The 12,768-nt window shown below is 49.4% G+C and overlaps 1 protein-coding gene across 1 annotated transcript in view; it reads right to left on the bottom strand.

Annotated features, from left to right (window-relative positions):
* Positions 1–6,171: 6,171 nt before the first annotated feature.
* HS6ST2 (heparan sulfate 6-O-sulfotransferase 2) overlaps positions 6,172–12,768 on the bottom strand; it is a gene marked incomplete at its 5' end in the record, with an annotated part of 130,694 nt that continues 124,097 nt past the window's right edge. Inside the window, one exon of the mRNA XM_010572550.1 lies at positions 6,172–7,881. Coding sequence (XP_010570852.1) covers positions 7,179–7,881 — 703 coding nt within the window. The remainder of the gene's footprint in view (positions 7,882–12,768) is intronic.

The raw sequence follows: 12,768 nt of genomic DNA, 5'->3' as shown, positions 1-12,768 counted from the left end.
TGGGGGGCACAACCGTGGGACACACTGGGCACCAGTGGCACACGGGGACAATCAGTATGTGGTAGCTTCTACCCATCGGCACCACGGGCATCCCAACCCCAACACGCAGCCAGCTTGATATGCAGCCAGCGTGCCCCAGCCGTGCCAGCGGATTCCCAGGATCACAGGGGCTCAGCTGGGATGTGCATCGCAGCACCTTCCCTGCAGGGAAGATTTTGGTTCTTTGTCTACTTACAGCTTCATAAAACCACAAAGCTGCTCAACGGGAGCGGAGGTCCCTGCCCGGCTCAGACTGTGAGACGTGGGCAACCGCCAGCTACCGCCGGGCTGGCTGCAACGCTCCCGAGAGCAGCACACCGCAGGGGGTTTCGCCCCGCTGCTGTTCGGGATGCGAGTCGGTGGCATGGGCCGGTGCATGGCTGCGCATTACAGCGATCGCATGGGCCGCTGCCGCCTGCCGGAGCCGAGAAGCTGCAGCAAATCCCTGCTGCCACGGTGCGCATCAGCACAATGCTGCAACAGCAAAAGCCGCGTTGGTTTTGGGTTTGCGCAGCGCTCAGCGAAGGGGACGTCTGTTTAGGACGTAGGGGCTCCGCAGGGATCCGGACTCCTCCCAGTCTTGCTGATTTATTTTTGAAAGGAATCAAAAAGTGACATATGAAATTCAGGTCTGCAAAACGGTACTGCTCAAAGCGTGGGGACAGATCATCTTCCCGATGGGCACTTTTTTACATGGGTCCTGCTGCTCAGAGGTGCTGAGGACCCCTGCCCAGCTGAGGTTTCTCACCCAGTCACATAACCATTTTCTGCACCCCTTTACCCCAAAACCCCTGCCATGGGGCTCACCAGCCACACGTAGAGCAGAGCACTTCTGCACAACCGCAGATGCTCCAGGAGGGACGGGCTGGTCCCAGAGCCCCATGCCCGATGCATCCCACACCCGATGCACCCCACGCCCCCAGCCCCGCAGCAGCATCTCCCCAGAGCATCCCCGCCGGGTGCTGCGGCCAGACGGGCTCTCACCCGGGCAGGAGCCGGTCTGGACCTCCGGACAGTCGCAGGCTGCGGGGATGAGCCCCTGCCCTGTAGTGCGTTAATAGTGGACTGACTTCAAAGTGCTGGAGCAGCTGATGCTGCTGAGGGTGCTGCAGCCATTCAGACAGCTTTATTCATTAGTAATTAGGCAGGCGTTGTCTGGCATCTAGATTAATCCCACTTTTAATTATTTTGAAACTGTGTGAGATTTCCCAGGCATTAAAGATTATGTACGCGCTTGCTGATTCCACAGCAATTATTATAATGTAATGATGTCTATTAATACGCTTCCCAGCTTGCCATGCCCAGAGGGGAAATTCCCAGTTTCCCCCTGTGGAGCATGCATCTCCCATGTGGCATAACCCCCTATTCACCTGCTTATATTGCGCGAAATAATACTTTCCATGTGCTTCACCTAGTATTAATAACACCACAGAGCTGTTGCTATACTGAGCACCAGGCATTGATTGCAAAGGGGGAGAGAGACCCCTCGAGGCTCCGCATCCCCTCGCAGCCACAGAGCAGCAGCTCCTGCTGTGGGGACAGGAGCAGAGACCCCGCTGGAAAAGCCAGAGCATCCTTCCTTCCCTGGGAAACTGCTCCAGGGCTCACACCCAGCTGCAGCCCACCCCAAAAAAGCAGCTTATATTTGTAGGGCTTTTTGAAAGGAAAAGGTCACAACATTTCCATCCCAGGTCAGGCTAAACCATTTGACCTGAAATCAAAGGTTTAATTCAGCTCGTGGATCATTCGAACTCATTACAGATAGCCTTTACAATTTTAAAGCAATTTCAAAGAGGAACAATAATGGAAGTGTGAGCTGAGAACCTCAAAACAGAGAGCTGTTCTGAAATCTCACCTTTCATTTGGCCTAAATATCCCTTGAACTCATCCCTTTTCACTATAGCTCTCCTCATTCCCAAACTTCATTTACCGGAAAATTTACTATTCACTGGCAAAATGAGTGTGTGCCACTGGCCACCAAATTTATGCTGTGGAGCTGAGACTTCATTAGCAGAACAAGGGCTCGAGTGAATGGTGTGCCAGGAGTCGTTTGCAGCCCTCTGTCCATGAATGCCCATCAGAAAATACATATATTTGACATAAACCTCTATAGTTTATATAGTTTACACAGTTTATGTAGTTTATATCGTTTACGTAGAGGTTTATGTCAACAACTGCTTGTGAACATCTTTCAAGTGAAAATCTTATTTGCAGTCATATGAGGGAAGATACAAATTCAAAAAGCTGAGAATACCAAAAGGTGGCAGTTGTCCTGAAAATGAACACTCAGCCCTCACTATAAATATTTTGATTGCTTTGCATATATATTGTTTCAGCATCTCATTGCTCCCCAAACAAAAAGTGATATAACCTCACCTGCCTGGCCTAATGCATCCTCGCAGAGCTAAACTGCATGACAAAGCTTGCGGGTAATTTGGCTGATAGATCCTCTGGAAGCATAGAGCCAAATTCGATTTCAGGTCTAAACTCGTCACTCCGTCTCTAGAGATAGCAGAGCAGTGATATTAGCATGATGGCAATGCAGTTGACTCTGAACTCAAGAAATGGATTAAATGAAATTACACTCTTCCCTGATGAGGCTGGCGGAACAGGGAGATTGCTTTAGGAAATCCAGAATTTAATTTCATAGGCAAGAGTTCAGATGTTGTGCTATTTGCTCAGGAAGGTTTTGTGCAGGCTGTTCCTCCCCGCCACGCAGGAGCCGCAGCTGGCAGCGGGCTGGGAAGGACAGACGGTGCCGGCTGCCTCCAGAGCCCGGATCCCACCTTTGTTCGGAACACCACTTGGTTTGTCATTGCTCCGTCCACCTCTCTCCTCGGCGGCAGAAGATCCCAACTCCCCCGTCCCAGCGCATCCCCGATCCCACATGCGGTGGGAAGGACCCTCTGCTCTTCCCCTCCCACGTGCTGCCACGCCAGCAGGGTCCAGCAATAACCAAACCATCCCCAGCTCCACCCACACGCTTTAGACACAGGGATATTTTTAGTAAGGGAAAGATTTAAATCTATCACCTGCTTGGAAAATATTTTTGCTGCAGAAGACGTCTCCGTAAAGATGACCTCTCTATGTGGAGTTGCTCTTCGTGCCTCCCTGAGAGTGTGCGGGCCAGCCTGGCAGCCTGGGTCTGCAGCTGAAGGTTTGCATTAGTTTGACAGGTTCCCTCAATTATCTGGTATTTCTGGCTGAAATTTAAGAGAGGAGACGTATCAGGTTTTCTTCTCCTTTCCTCAGTGATTTCAGGAGCTGAAACAGCAATTGCACTGGTATCTGTCAGGTCTTCTTCACGGCTCTGATCGTTTTGGATAACACACGAATTTTAAAAATTACATGAAAAAGCCCGTTAGTTCATTTTTACTCAAAAATGACACAATTGGAAGCAAACATACGTTACAGCACACTAAAATATATCATATGTTATATAAAGAAGTTGCAAAGTTCATTCACAGAAATGAGCTGAGCAGTTCACTTCCAACAACCCTTATGTACCAGGTAGCCTTCAGGGAAGTTTTAGTCCCAAACTATTAGCCCCAAATATGGCACTTTGCAAGGCCACGTAGGTTTCACAGCTATCAACTTTCCAATCTTTCAGAGGGCAAAATGAACCAACCTATTCCCTTTAACACGACATATTAGCGCTACACATCTCCATCTCCAAAGTAGCCCTCAGCTCCACACCAACTGCCCCGGGCTGATGCTGGCAGCACCGGTGTTGCTGACATCCCTGTCTGGTGGAAACTTAAGTGGTATCTCTGTGCTCAGAAGTTTTCTTAACGTGTGTCCCAGCTTTGCAAAACTTACCGGAAGGTTTGAGTGCTACTTGATTCACTGCTGTAGCTCCTCAGCTTTTGAAGTTTGTCTGTCCGAGCAGATCCCCCCCTCCTCTGTCCTTCCTCTCCTGCAGTTAAAGAGTTTTCTCAACTGTCAAAGTACTCCTCTCAAAAGGCAACCCCAGTTGCTTTTACACCAGACTTCACTACTGGGTGCTTTTTCAGTTGCAGGGAAGCATCTTGCACGACCTCTATCCCATTAACAACTCCACTGGCAGCTTTTCCAGTTCACTAATAGACTCATATATAAAGCCACGTCGGTCAAATGCAGATGCGCTGGCAGATCCCTCCATTCCCTGATCCCCATGGCTCAAAAAGCCTCGCAGAGATAAGATGCCCCCGCAGGTACTCGCAAGGGGAAGGGCACCTCCGTCCTCACAGGGGAATCTGACCAGGTTAAGGCAAGGTCTCCTACGGGTCCCTTTGGGTCTACTGCCCCACTGCAAGTCCTGCAAGCCTGCTGATCTTTTATAGCCACCAGGGAAAAAACACCTCCATCCAAACTGTAAAAAAGCATCTTTCCTAGTCAATCTGGGGCATTATGCTCAATTCATTCTCATCTGCTTTTGTATCTAAGTCTGGTTTAGCTTCTTTGTGTTTTAAAATGTCCCAGGAAGGGATACAGCGAGATGCACTGGAAGTCACTGGCTAGGCAGCATCCTCCAGAGCCAGCTGGAGCAAAAGTGGAGGGTATCACGTAAAGGAAAAAAAAATAAAATCATACACACACACACACACACACATAGGTACACACAGAAAAAAGCCCTTAATGCTGCAGACCTCGTATTTAAAATCACCAGAAACCACAGCTTGTGTTTCTGAGGAGTGCTCAGAAAAGCAATCAAAACCTCTGCAGTAACTCCTAAACCAGAGAAAGTCCAAAGTGGCTTTGCCCTTGAAAGCTGTAGTTTAAAAACACTTTGGAAAAGCCATGATTTTAAACTCATATAGTTGCCTGTCAACTGCTATTTCATTCATGTTGAAATTACCGTTCATTCTGAACTGTGCAATTCCCAACACGTTGTCAGATGAAGAAATAATCACATGAAAATCAGAAGACTGTAGTTAAATTTTATTTATCAGTTCTATTGTTAAATTACACAATCAAAGTCAGTGGATTGGCCTGTAAATCTACACAATAAGACAGCGTCTACAGTGGAAATCAGTAGAATTTGATATGGTTATGACAAAATGGTATCCTTATATTCGTACATCCCCTATATACAATAAACAGTATACACAAAGAAAATGCAACTAGTCTCTGTAAACCATGCACACCACAGCATAAAAACAAAATGCACCTTCTGCAACAGGCCCTCCAGCTTGCCCACAGTTAAGTCCTGTTTACAGCAGTGCCTTTCAGTTTTAACAGCGAATTATTTTCCCCCGTAAAAACCAAAATACAACTGAGACATCATATTGGCAACTGCAGTTCTCATTTAAAAAAAAAAAATTGCTGTACATGAAGTTATTCTCTTTTCCAAGCTGCTAATGCAGGGTATTGGTTTGCTGCTGCTTTGCTCTCTGCTTGCTCCCGGCAGGATTGTTGCCCCCGGGTTGCAATACAACATGAGATGTAAGACAACTTTCAGATAACTTAGGCGTGGAGCTGTAAGATGGTTTTAAAGCCTTCTGCCTTGTTTTATGCCCCCCTGCCCTCTCGGTGTACAGAATATTACAGGTGAAAGGCAATAGTGCAAGTGAGCCTTGTAAGCATCGTGTACCTCGGGACAAAGAGCGCCCTTTTCGGGTGCCTCCATCACCGCGCACCCGCACCGAGATCGCCACTTAGGGCCAAGCTCGGGAGCGTTGCAGGCTACGTACAAAATTTCTGAACTTGCTGAACGTCTAGCCCAAGCCTTGCAGAGGTTTTTTTATTTTTTTTTTATTTTTTTTTTGCATAGAGATTTATAGGAGCCCCTGGCACCTCCTGCCCCATCTCCTCTCCCCGTCAGTCTCGGTGAGGCCGAAGGGCTGTGGGTGAGCCCGGTCCAGCTCCAGCTCCGCACCCTGCGCCCCAGCAGAGCCTGCTCGGGAGCGGGCTACCGCATCCCCGCGCACCATGCAACCTTCTCATCCTGTATAACTATGGCTATGGTAAAATTGGTTTCCTCATTTTTAGTCATCGCTCATCCGTCATCGCTAAGAAGGGCTCAAGAGCATAGGAAAAAAAAAAACCCTGTTCTTATCTGGTGTAGCAAAGATTTACTGGAAGTAAATCCTAATTCAAGTGTAAATCTACTTCTTCCATTGAGCAATCTCTTCGTAATATTGCTGGGATTAGAGAGTTTTATGACTTTTTAAAGACACTACACAAATATCTGCAACATAATTTCATCTAGTTTATACCACCAATTATTAAGGAATGATAAATTCAGCATTCTGTATTCTAATGGGTAAGAAAGACTTAAAATTAGACACTGTCACAGGACTATAATTTGGAAAAGGCTTTATGAAACATGAAGATGTGCTGTAACTTTTCCAGAATGGTTAAAATCATACTGCCCTGAAAAATTCTGGAAACAGTGTCTATAACATTGGCATTGAGTTCAGAAAAGTACGTATGTCTTTTTTTTTTTTTCTTTTTTTTTAATATGAGATAGACCAAGCTTAAAACTCTAAACAGCAGTAGGTAGAAAAAGTTTAAAATTTTAAATATTTATATAACTAGAGAAATTACTTCTATTCCTTTTAAAAGCCAATATTATACATAAAACTAGTCAATATTTTTTCTAGACCTTTATTGTTCCCTTCATCGTCCATTCATTAACTTGGTAAATACCATAAGCAGTTGGTGCCCTTGAAAACGTATAATTAAAATAAAATTAAGATAAAATCAAAGGGAAAAGGTTTTGCTCATACACTGTATTGTGACAGTATGCTAAATGCTCATTATTAGGAAATGAGTTTGCTTCCCAGACAGATTTCAGCCGAGCATCATAAACATTTTCCAGCATCCCATTTCGTACTCATAACTAATTTACGGATTTTTTTTTTTTCTTTTCTTTTAAATAAACGTCCAAGCAACCATTTCCGATGAGCCTACTTGGCTCCCGTATTTCATAAATAATCCAACAAACCTAAAAAGGACAATTTAATTACACGCTAAGATTAAGCGTTCCACGTACAGTACAACATTTACTGCAAAGGCAACTGCAAAGGCAACATCTTAACCTCTTTTTGCTTCAAACCCTTGAGAAGCGTGATTTGTTTGGGCTGCTCCGGTGTCTCCAATTTGCGGGTGGGGTTGGGTTCTGCTTCGGTTTTTGGTGTCCGGCGAGCCCCCCCGCACTACCGCCGCCACCGCTCCACGTTCCCTATGTAGTCAGTGCTGGAGCTGTTCTCGCCCTGCTCTCTCAGGCGCGCTTGCTTCGCCCTCAGGATCTTGCGCTGCTCCTGGCGTTTCCGCCGCGCCTCCTGGTGCTCCTTCTGCCGCATGTACTGGTACCGCTGCAAAAACAGGTCTTTTGCATAATCGTACAACTCCACGTCTAAAAAATTGAGGGCCTCGATGCGCTGCTGAGTCTGCTCGTCTATCTCCACGCTGGAGGCCCTTGTGCTATTGTACTGCGTGAACGGCGAGATGAAGTTCATGTTGAAAGTCTTCTCGAAGAGATACTGAGTCTTACGCTGAAACTCGGTCAGGCCGAAGAAGGCCATGCGCTTCAGGTTCTCCTTGGCACTGTCCAGCAGAACCTTATTTCTCTGCTCCTCGGGCATGACCGACAGGTTGTAGCATCCCACCAGGCTGAGGTCGGAGAGCATGCGGACCTGGCGGTTGTTGGCGAGGTTGTAGGGGCAATCCATGAACTCCTGCAGGGAACAGCCCGACCAGTCGTCCCCCGTGTAGCAGCTGGGCAGCTCCTCGGTGGTCGGGGACCGGCCGTCGCAGACGTGCAGGGACGCCTTCCACGTCGCTCCCCGCTGGACGTGGCGCCATTCGCTCAGGTAGCGGGAGACGGGGTCACGCAGGATGGTGATGTAGTAGAAATTCCTGCCAAGGGGAGAGGAAGGCAGAGCGTTTAGTCCCGAGTGCCTCCAGCACACGGTGCATTAACGTTCAAAATCGATACAAACTTGGAGATGCGCTAAGAGGCTTTCAGGAGCCCTGCTGCAGAGCGCTCCTCTGCGCGCTCACCTCCGCAGGGTGAAGGGTGGCTGAACAAACTCCCCGGGGGGAGCGGGAAGGGTTGTATCTACCTGCACACGTCCGTCTCTGCTTAATGGGTTTTGCCTCGACAGAGGCGGAAGGGAACCCAAGATTCCCCTCTGTGCTGGGCTGCCCACGCGGCAACGTGCTCCTGCTGGGTGCCTCAACTGGTGCTCTCCCCAGACCTCGGGAGAATAATCAAAATATCTCCCGGGATGTAAGCCCCAACCCGAGCAGGGCACAGGTAGCACTTTAGTGGCTTTTTTAGTTTCCTTGTACAACAGAGCTGCACTGACAAGTTTATGTAGGCTGCAAAAAGCTGCTTGTGCTACTCGTCCCGATGAGCAGCCGTGGGTTTCAGCTGCACGAGCCCCCGAGCAGCGTTACACCTACGAGGAAGACATTTCCTTTCGCGGGCCAGATAGATGGGATGTGCCCAGAAGCCCCAACCCACTTGCATTGAAATGAGGATCTCAGAAAAGCCCATGCAAATCTCGTTTTATCCTCCTGCCTTCACCTGATACAGGACTGCAACCACGAGAGAGGAGAGATAAGTGAAGAACGGGAAGTTAAAGGACGCATTACACCGTCTGTAAGAGAAAACATTTCCAAGGGGGGTGCTGGCTTTGGTTTGGAGCAACAGGACAGTGGCACACACGGGGGACATGCTGCTGCAGGGAACTCCGTCAGGCTGCCAGCTGGAAATGCTGCAAGCTCAACCTTACATATATTATTAAGAGATCACTTGCACATTAACATCCACCATCAAACACCATGTTGCCCACCGTCGGCAGCCCGAAGCCATACACACCAAGCTCTTCGCACCTCCTGTAATATGACCACGGCCTCAGCGATAATGCCAGAGGTATGCCGTCAGGATACCAGCCATCTGCTTAAGTAAATGGCATTGAAGTAGCTCAATAAGCAAATTGTCCTGCCAGGGAAGGCAGCTCCTCCAGGACGAGGACACCAAGGAGCGTGTGCCCGGGAGCCCCGAGCCCCCAGGGTGTGATCGCCATGTCCTTGGTGCTGCGTAAGGAGGAGAAGGGACATTCATTTGCTTTCCCTAGTGGCATCAACGACTGGCCAATCTTTTGTTCCCTACCGTTTCCTTCGTCAGAAAAGCCACTAGATGTCAATGTTTTACAGCAAATTGTCTCTGGGTGGACTGAAAAGTGAATCACAAGCACCAAAAGCATCCAACAGCACAGGGGAAAGGGAACTGGGAGAGTCACCATTCCTCTTCCCATTTAGAGCATCCACGCTCATAAATAATTAAATAAGTAGAAAGTACAATAAACTTGCAAAACCAAAGAAGGCCAAGGAGCCCAGTACAGCATCAGCGGCCGGACACAATGGCACCCGACAGTCGGAGAGCCGGGACGCCGCAATCAGCACTATTGCCATCCCCACCCCACTCACCCTGGTGCTGCTCCCTGGCTCCGAGGGCTTTGGCCGCGGGTTCACACAGGTGAAGGAGGCCAAAGCCCCCGCCACAACCCCGAGGAAGGTACTTTTCTCCAAAACAGGGTCATTAAATGATTTTACCGTGAAAGCTGGAGTTAAGAGGGAGCAAGGATGAAGGTGACTTTCACGTTGCGCACCCGGAGCAGCAGCCACCGACCTCACGTTGTCCCTTGCAACGATGGGAAGAGTTTCACTCTCTGTCGTCTCAGCAAGTCTCTGGCAGTGCTGGAGAACCCAGCAGGGCAAAGGGCTTTCCATGAGCACCGTCACCCCAACCAGCCACCCCGACGGACCTGCCCTGACCCTGGTACACCAGGCCTCCTTTGATACAGCAATGACACAGCCTCGTGGGGGTCCCTGACATGGGGAAACGGAGCATCTCCAGGGCAAAACCAAGCCCCTTCTTTAATTCCTTCCAGGACTCCTCACCCTTGGATCTAGTTTATTTGCACTAAAATAATGACCTGACCCTCAAGCAATAACAAGTTAGTGCCATATAGCACTAACCTCTATGCTAACCATAGCGACTAACATATAGCCATCAAACCTCTGATGACAGAGGAGGCAAAAGCAAAGCTCTGCTTACCCCAGAGCACCTTGTACGACCTGGCCCATCAACAGTTCGGCAAGGCTTGGGGGGGGAGCGAGGTGCAGGCACGGGGGTGCTGCCGGCTAAGGGAGAAGGCCAACAAAACTGTATGCTCTAAGGTCATCACGGCAATCAATGGGGAGTTAATGCAAGAAGGGAAACAAATCCTGAGCCAAGATCGATACAGTGAGCATTTTATCATAGCTCAAACTCTTCAGCCACTCTCCCTCTGTGCTCTTTGGTCACAGGCAGTGACAAAGTGCCTCCCTTGGCTGCTGTTGTAAAAACAAAAGAATGAATAAAAACTTGTATGTTGGCAGAAGAAACTGTGTCATAACGGATCCCCATCACCCCAGGTGGCCAGCGGCCTCATCCGGTGAGATATCTCCATCAGCGCCCATCAGAGGAAAACGTTGCAGTCGAGGGAGACCGGGGAGCGGAGGCCGAGTAAGGATGCTCACTGGACTCTGCAGTGAGCGTGGAGGTGTCTGGGCTCCCTCCAGCACCCCACGCTCAGGAAGCCAGGCCATCGGCAGGGATGCTTATGGGATGCCCCAGACCGAGCCCATATCCTACCCAACCTGAGCACAGCTCCCTGCAAACAGGCTCAGCGCTGTTATTTATACCATGTCATTATTTACCAGATGAATCCCGCTTTCAAGACACGGCTTACAGAGAGATGCTTTGTCAGCTGCTGGGCCAATATCAGCTATTTTGTGCGCTTCTGCCCTTCTTAAGTTTCCCTGTTAAAATTCTACTGAAAAAGGCACCATCCCTTTTGGGAACACCAGCTTTTGGATTTGCCCCAAGCCACTCTCAAGCATGTTAGAAATCACGACAGCTCCGGAAAAGCAGCCACGCTGCTCTGTGTTTATCTGAACTGAGCTTCAAAAAGTCACAAAAGCTTTAATGTATCATCAAGTCAGAGCTGCGCCAGAGATGGATTCGGCCATCAGCGCTTAGTGCATCCTTCTGCTGCAACTGGGAGGAAGACTCAAAGCTTTTCAGTTATTTTTAGCTCTGTACGTAACAGCTTGTTCTTTCTGCTGTCTTAACAAGGGGGTGTTGAGCTCTTGCCCATTCCTTGAAGCTTGTGCTTCGGAGCCTGAGACAATACGTTTGCAGGTAGAGCTCAAACTTTACTGTGAATCATCTTCTGACTTAAAGAGCTGCACTCATCAGAAACACAGATTTTCTAATAAAGTTGAGCTGGATGCCTATGAAGCAGAGAACAAAAGGTGCTCGTGAGCAACTCAAAAAGTAGGTTGACCCTGGAGCCATCAGGAATGCGAGATGGCGTGACAGCCACTTGCTCGTGGTATCTCCCTGCACACAGCTATTCCCCGAGGAATGCGGGGACCAAACAGTCCCACGAGGTTGAGTTTGTCCCCCGTGCTGCACCACCCGCTCTGCTTATCACATCACTGCAAGGTTGAAGCCAGAGTGGTTTTGGGAGCCGTGAATTATTTGTGCATGATCCATTACTGCAGAGTTGCTCAGGAAAGGTCAGAAGCTCCCCTCAGACAAACGCCCAGCTAATGGCTCGCATCGTCTGCCAGGGTGTGAAAGCTGGGCTTTCTTGGTGCTTTGACGCTTCTACCCATGGGTGGGACAAGGAAAACAAGAAAGTGGCGCAGACAGGCAGGCTGTTGTGCTGGAAGCCAGGGATGGAGAGAGGAGAGATGTGCTCGGCCTCCCCACAGCCATGCCAGCCCTCCAGCTGCATCCTCCTGGCACGCCAGCTGCCACACCGTCCTGGCACCACTGCAGTGCCAGGAAAGCCATGTTTCACCCATGGGCTGGAACTGCAGCTCCCTCCAACTGACCCAGCACGGGCACCATCTCTGGGGCAGTGGTGCTGCCACGCCAATGCCCCGTGGCCGGTCCCAGGGCACTTTAATAACCTACATGGTCATGAAGATGCTCTATCCTCTTCCTCCTGCACAAGCATCCCACAGACCCCCCAGCCGGGAGCAACGCATGCTGGCTTGGGGGGACAGCGCAAGCCCCTGCCTGACGTTTTTGCTATGACGTGACGTTTGCTAAGATAAAATGTTTTCGGTGGAGAGGGACCAAAAAACATGTGCTGTCAATGGACGGACCTGCTTTCAGCTGTCTGGTTCCTCAGCCCACAGCAGCCCCCTCTCTCCTTCCTGCACAGCGCCTGGAGAAAATACGAAACAAACTGAAGCCTCAAAGACCTCTGTGAATTTCTCTGAGGGGTTTATTGAGACTGAGCCATCTGCTCACTTTGAAGGATAATTCTGTGGTCACATAGCGCATCCGTGCCAGCCCCTTCCCCACCTCTGCCCAGCACAGGGACTGAATGAGAGTCCTTTTTTCCAATCTAATGATTTTTTTTAAAAGCATCCTTGTAGCAAGCTTCTAAAAGCAACATTAAAGAGAAAAAAATAAATTGAAGTCAAAGTGAGGAGGTGTGAAGCCCCAGGGGATGACAGCACTGAGTAAAGCCAGAGACTTCAGAGCCCGGAGAAGCTGCCAGGTAAGGGATACGCAGCTACCCACGCCGCGGTGCTCGGGACGCTCATCGCGTGCGGAGCTGCTCTGCTGAAACGAGGTGAGGAAGGGGGGACTTTACTTTAGCATCAAAATGGGTCAGAACCTCCCCAAGTAAGAGTACAGCTCATCCCAACCCAACCGCCCCGGCTGTGCAA

Source organism: Haliaeetus leucocephalus, unplaced genomic scaffold (genome assembly GCF_000737465.1).
Source record: "Haliaeetus leucocephalus isolate CR32 unplaced genomic scaffold, Haliaeetus_leucocephalus-4.0 Scaffold340, whole genome shotgun sequence".
Taxonomy (NCBI): Eukaryota; Metazoa; Chordata; class Aves; order Accipitriformes; family Accipitridae; genus Haliaeetus; species Haliaeetus leucocephalus.
Note: the sequence above shows the minus strand (reverse complement) of the source record. Positions and strands in the feature narration are given on the sequence as shown.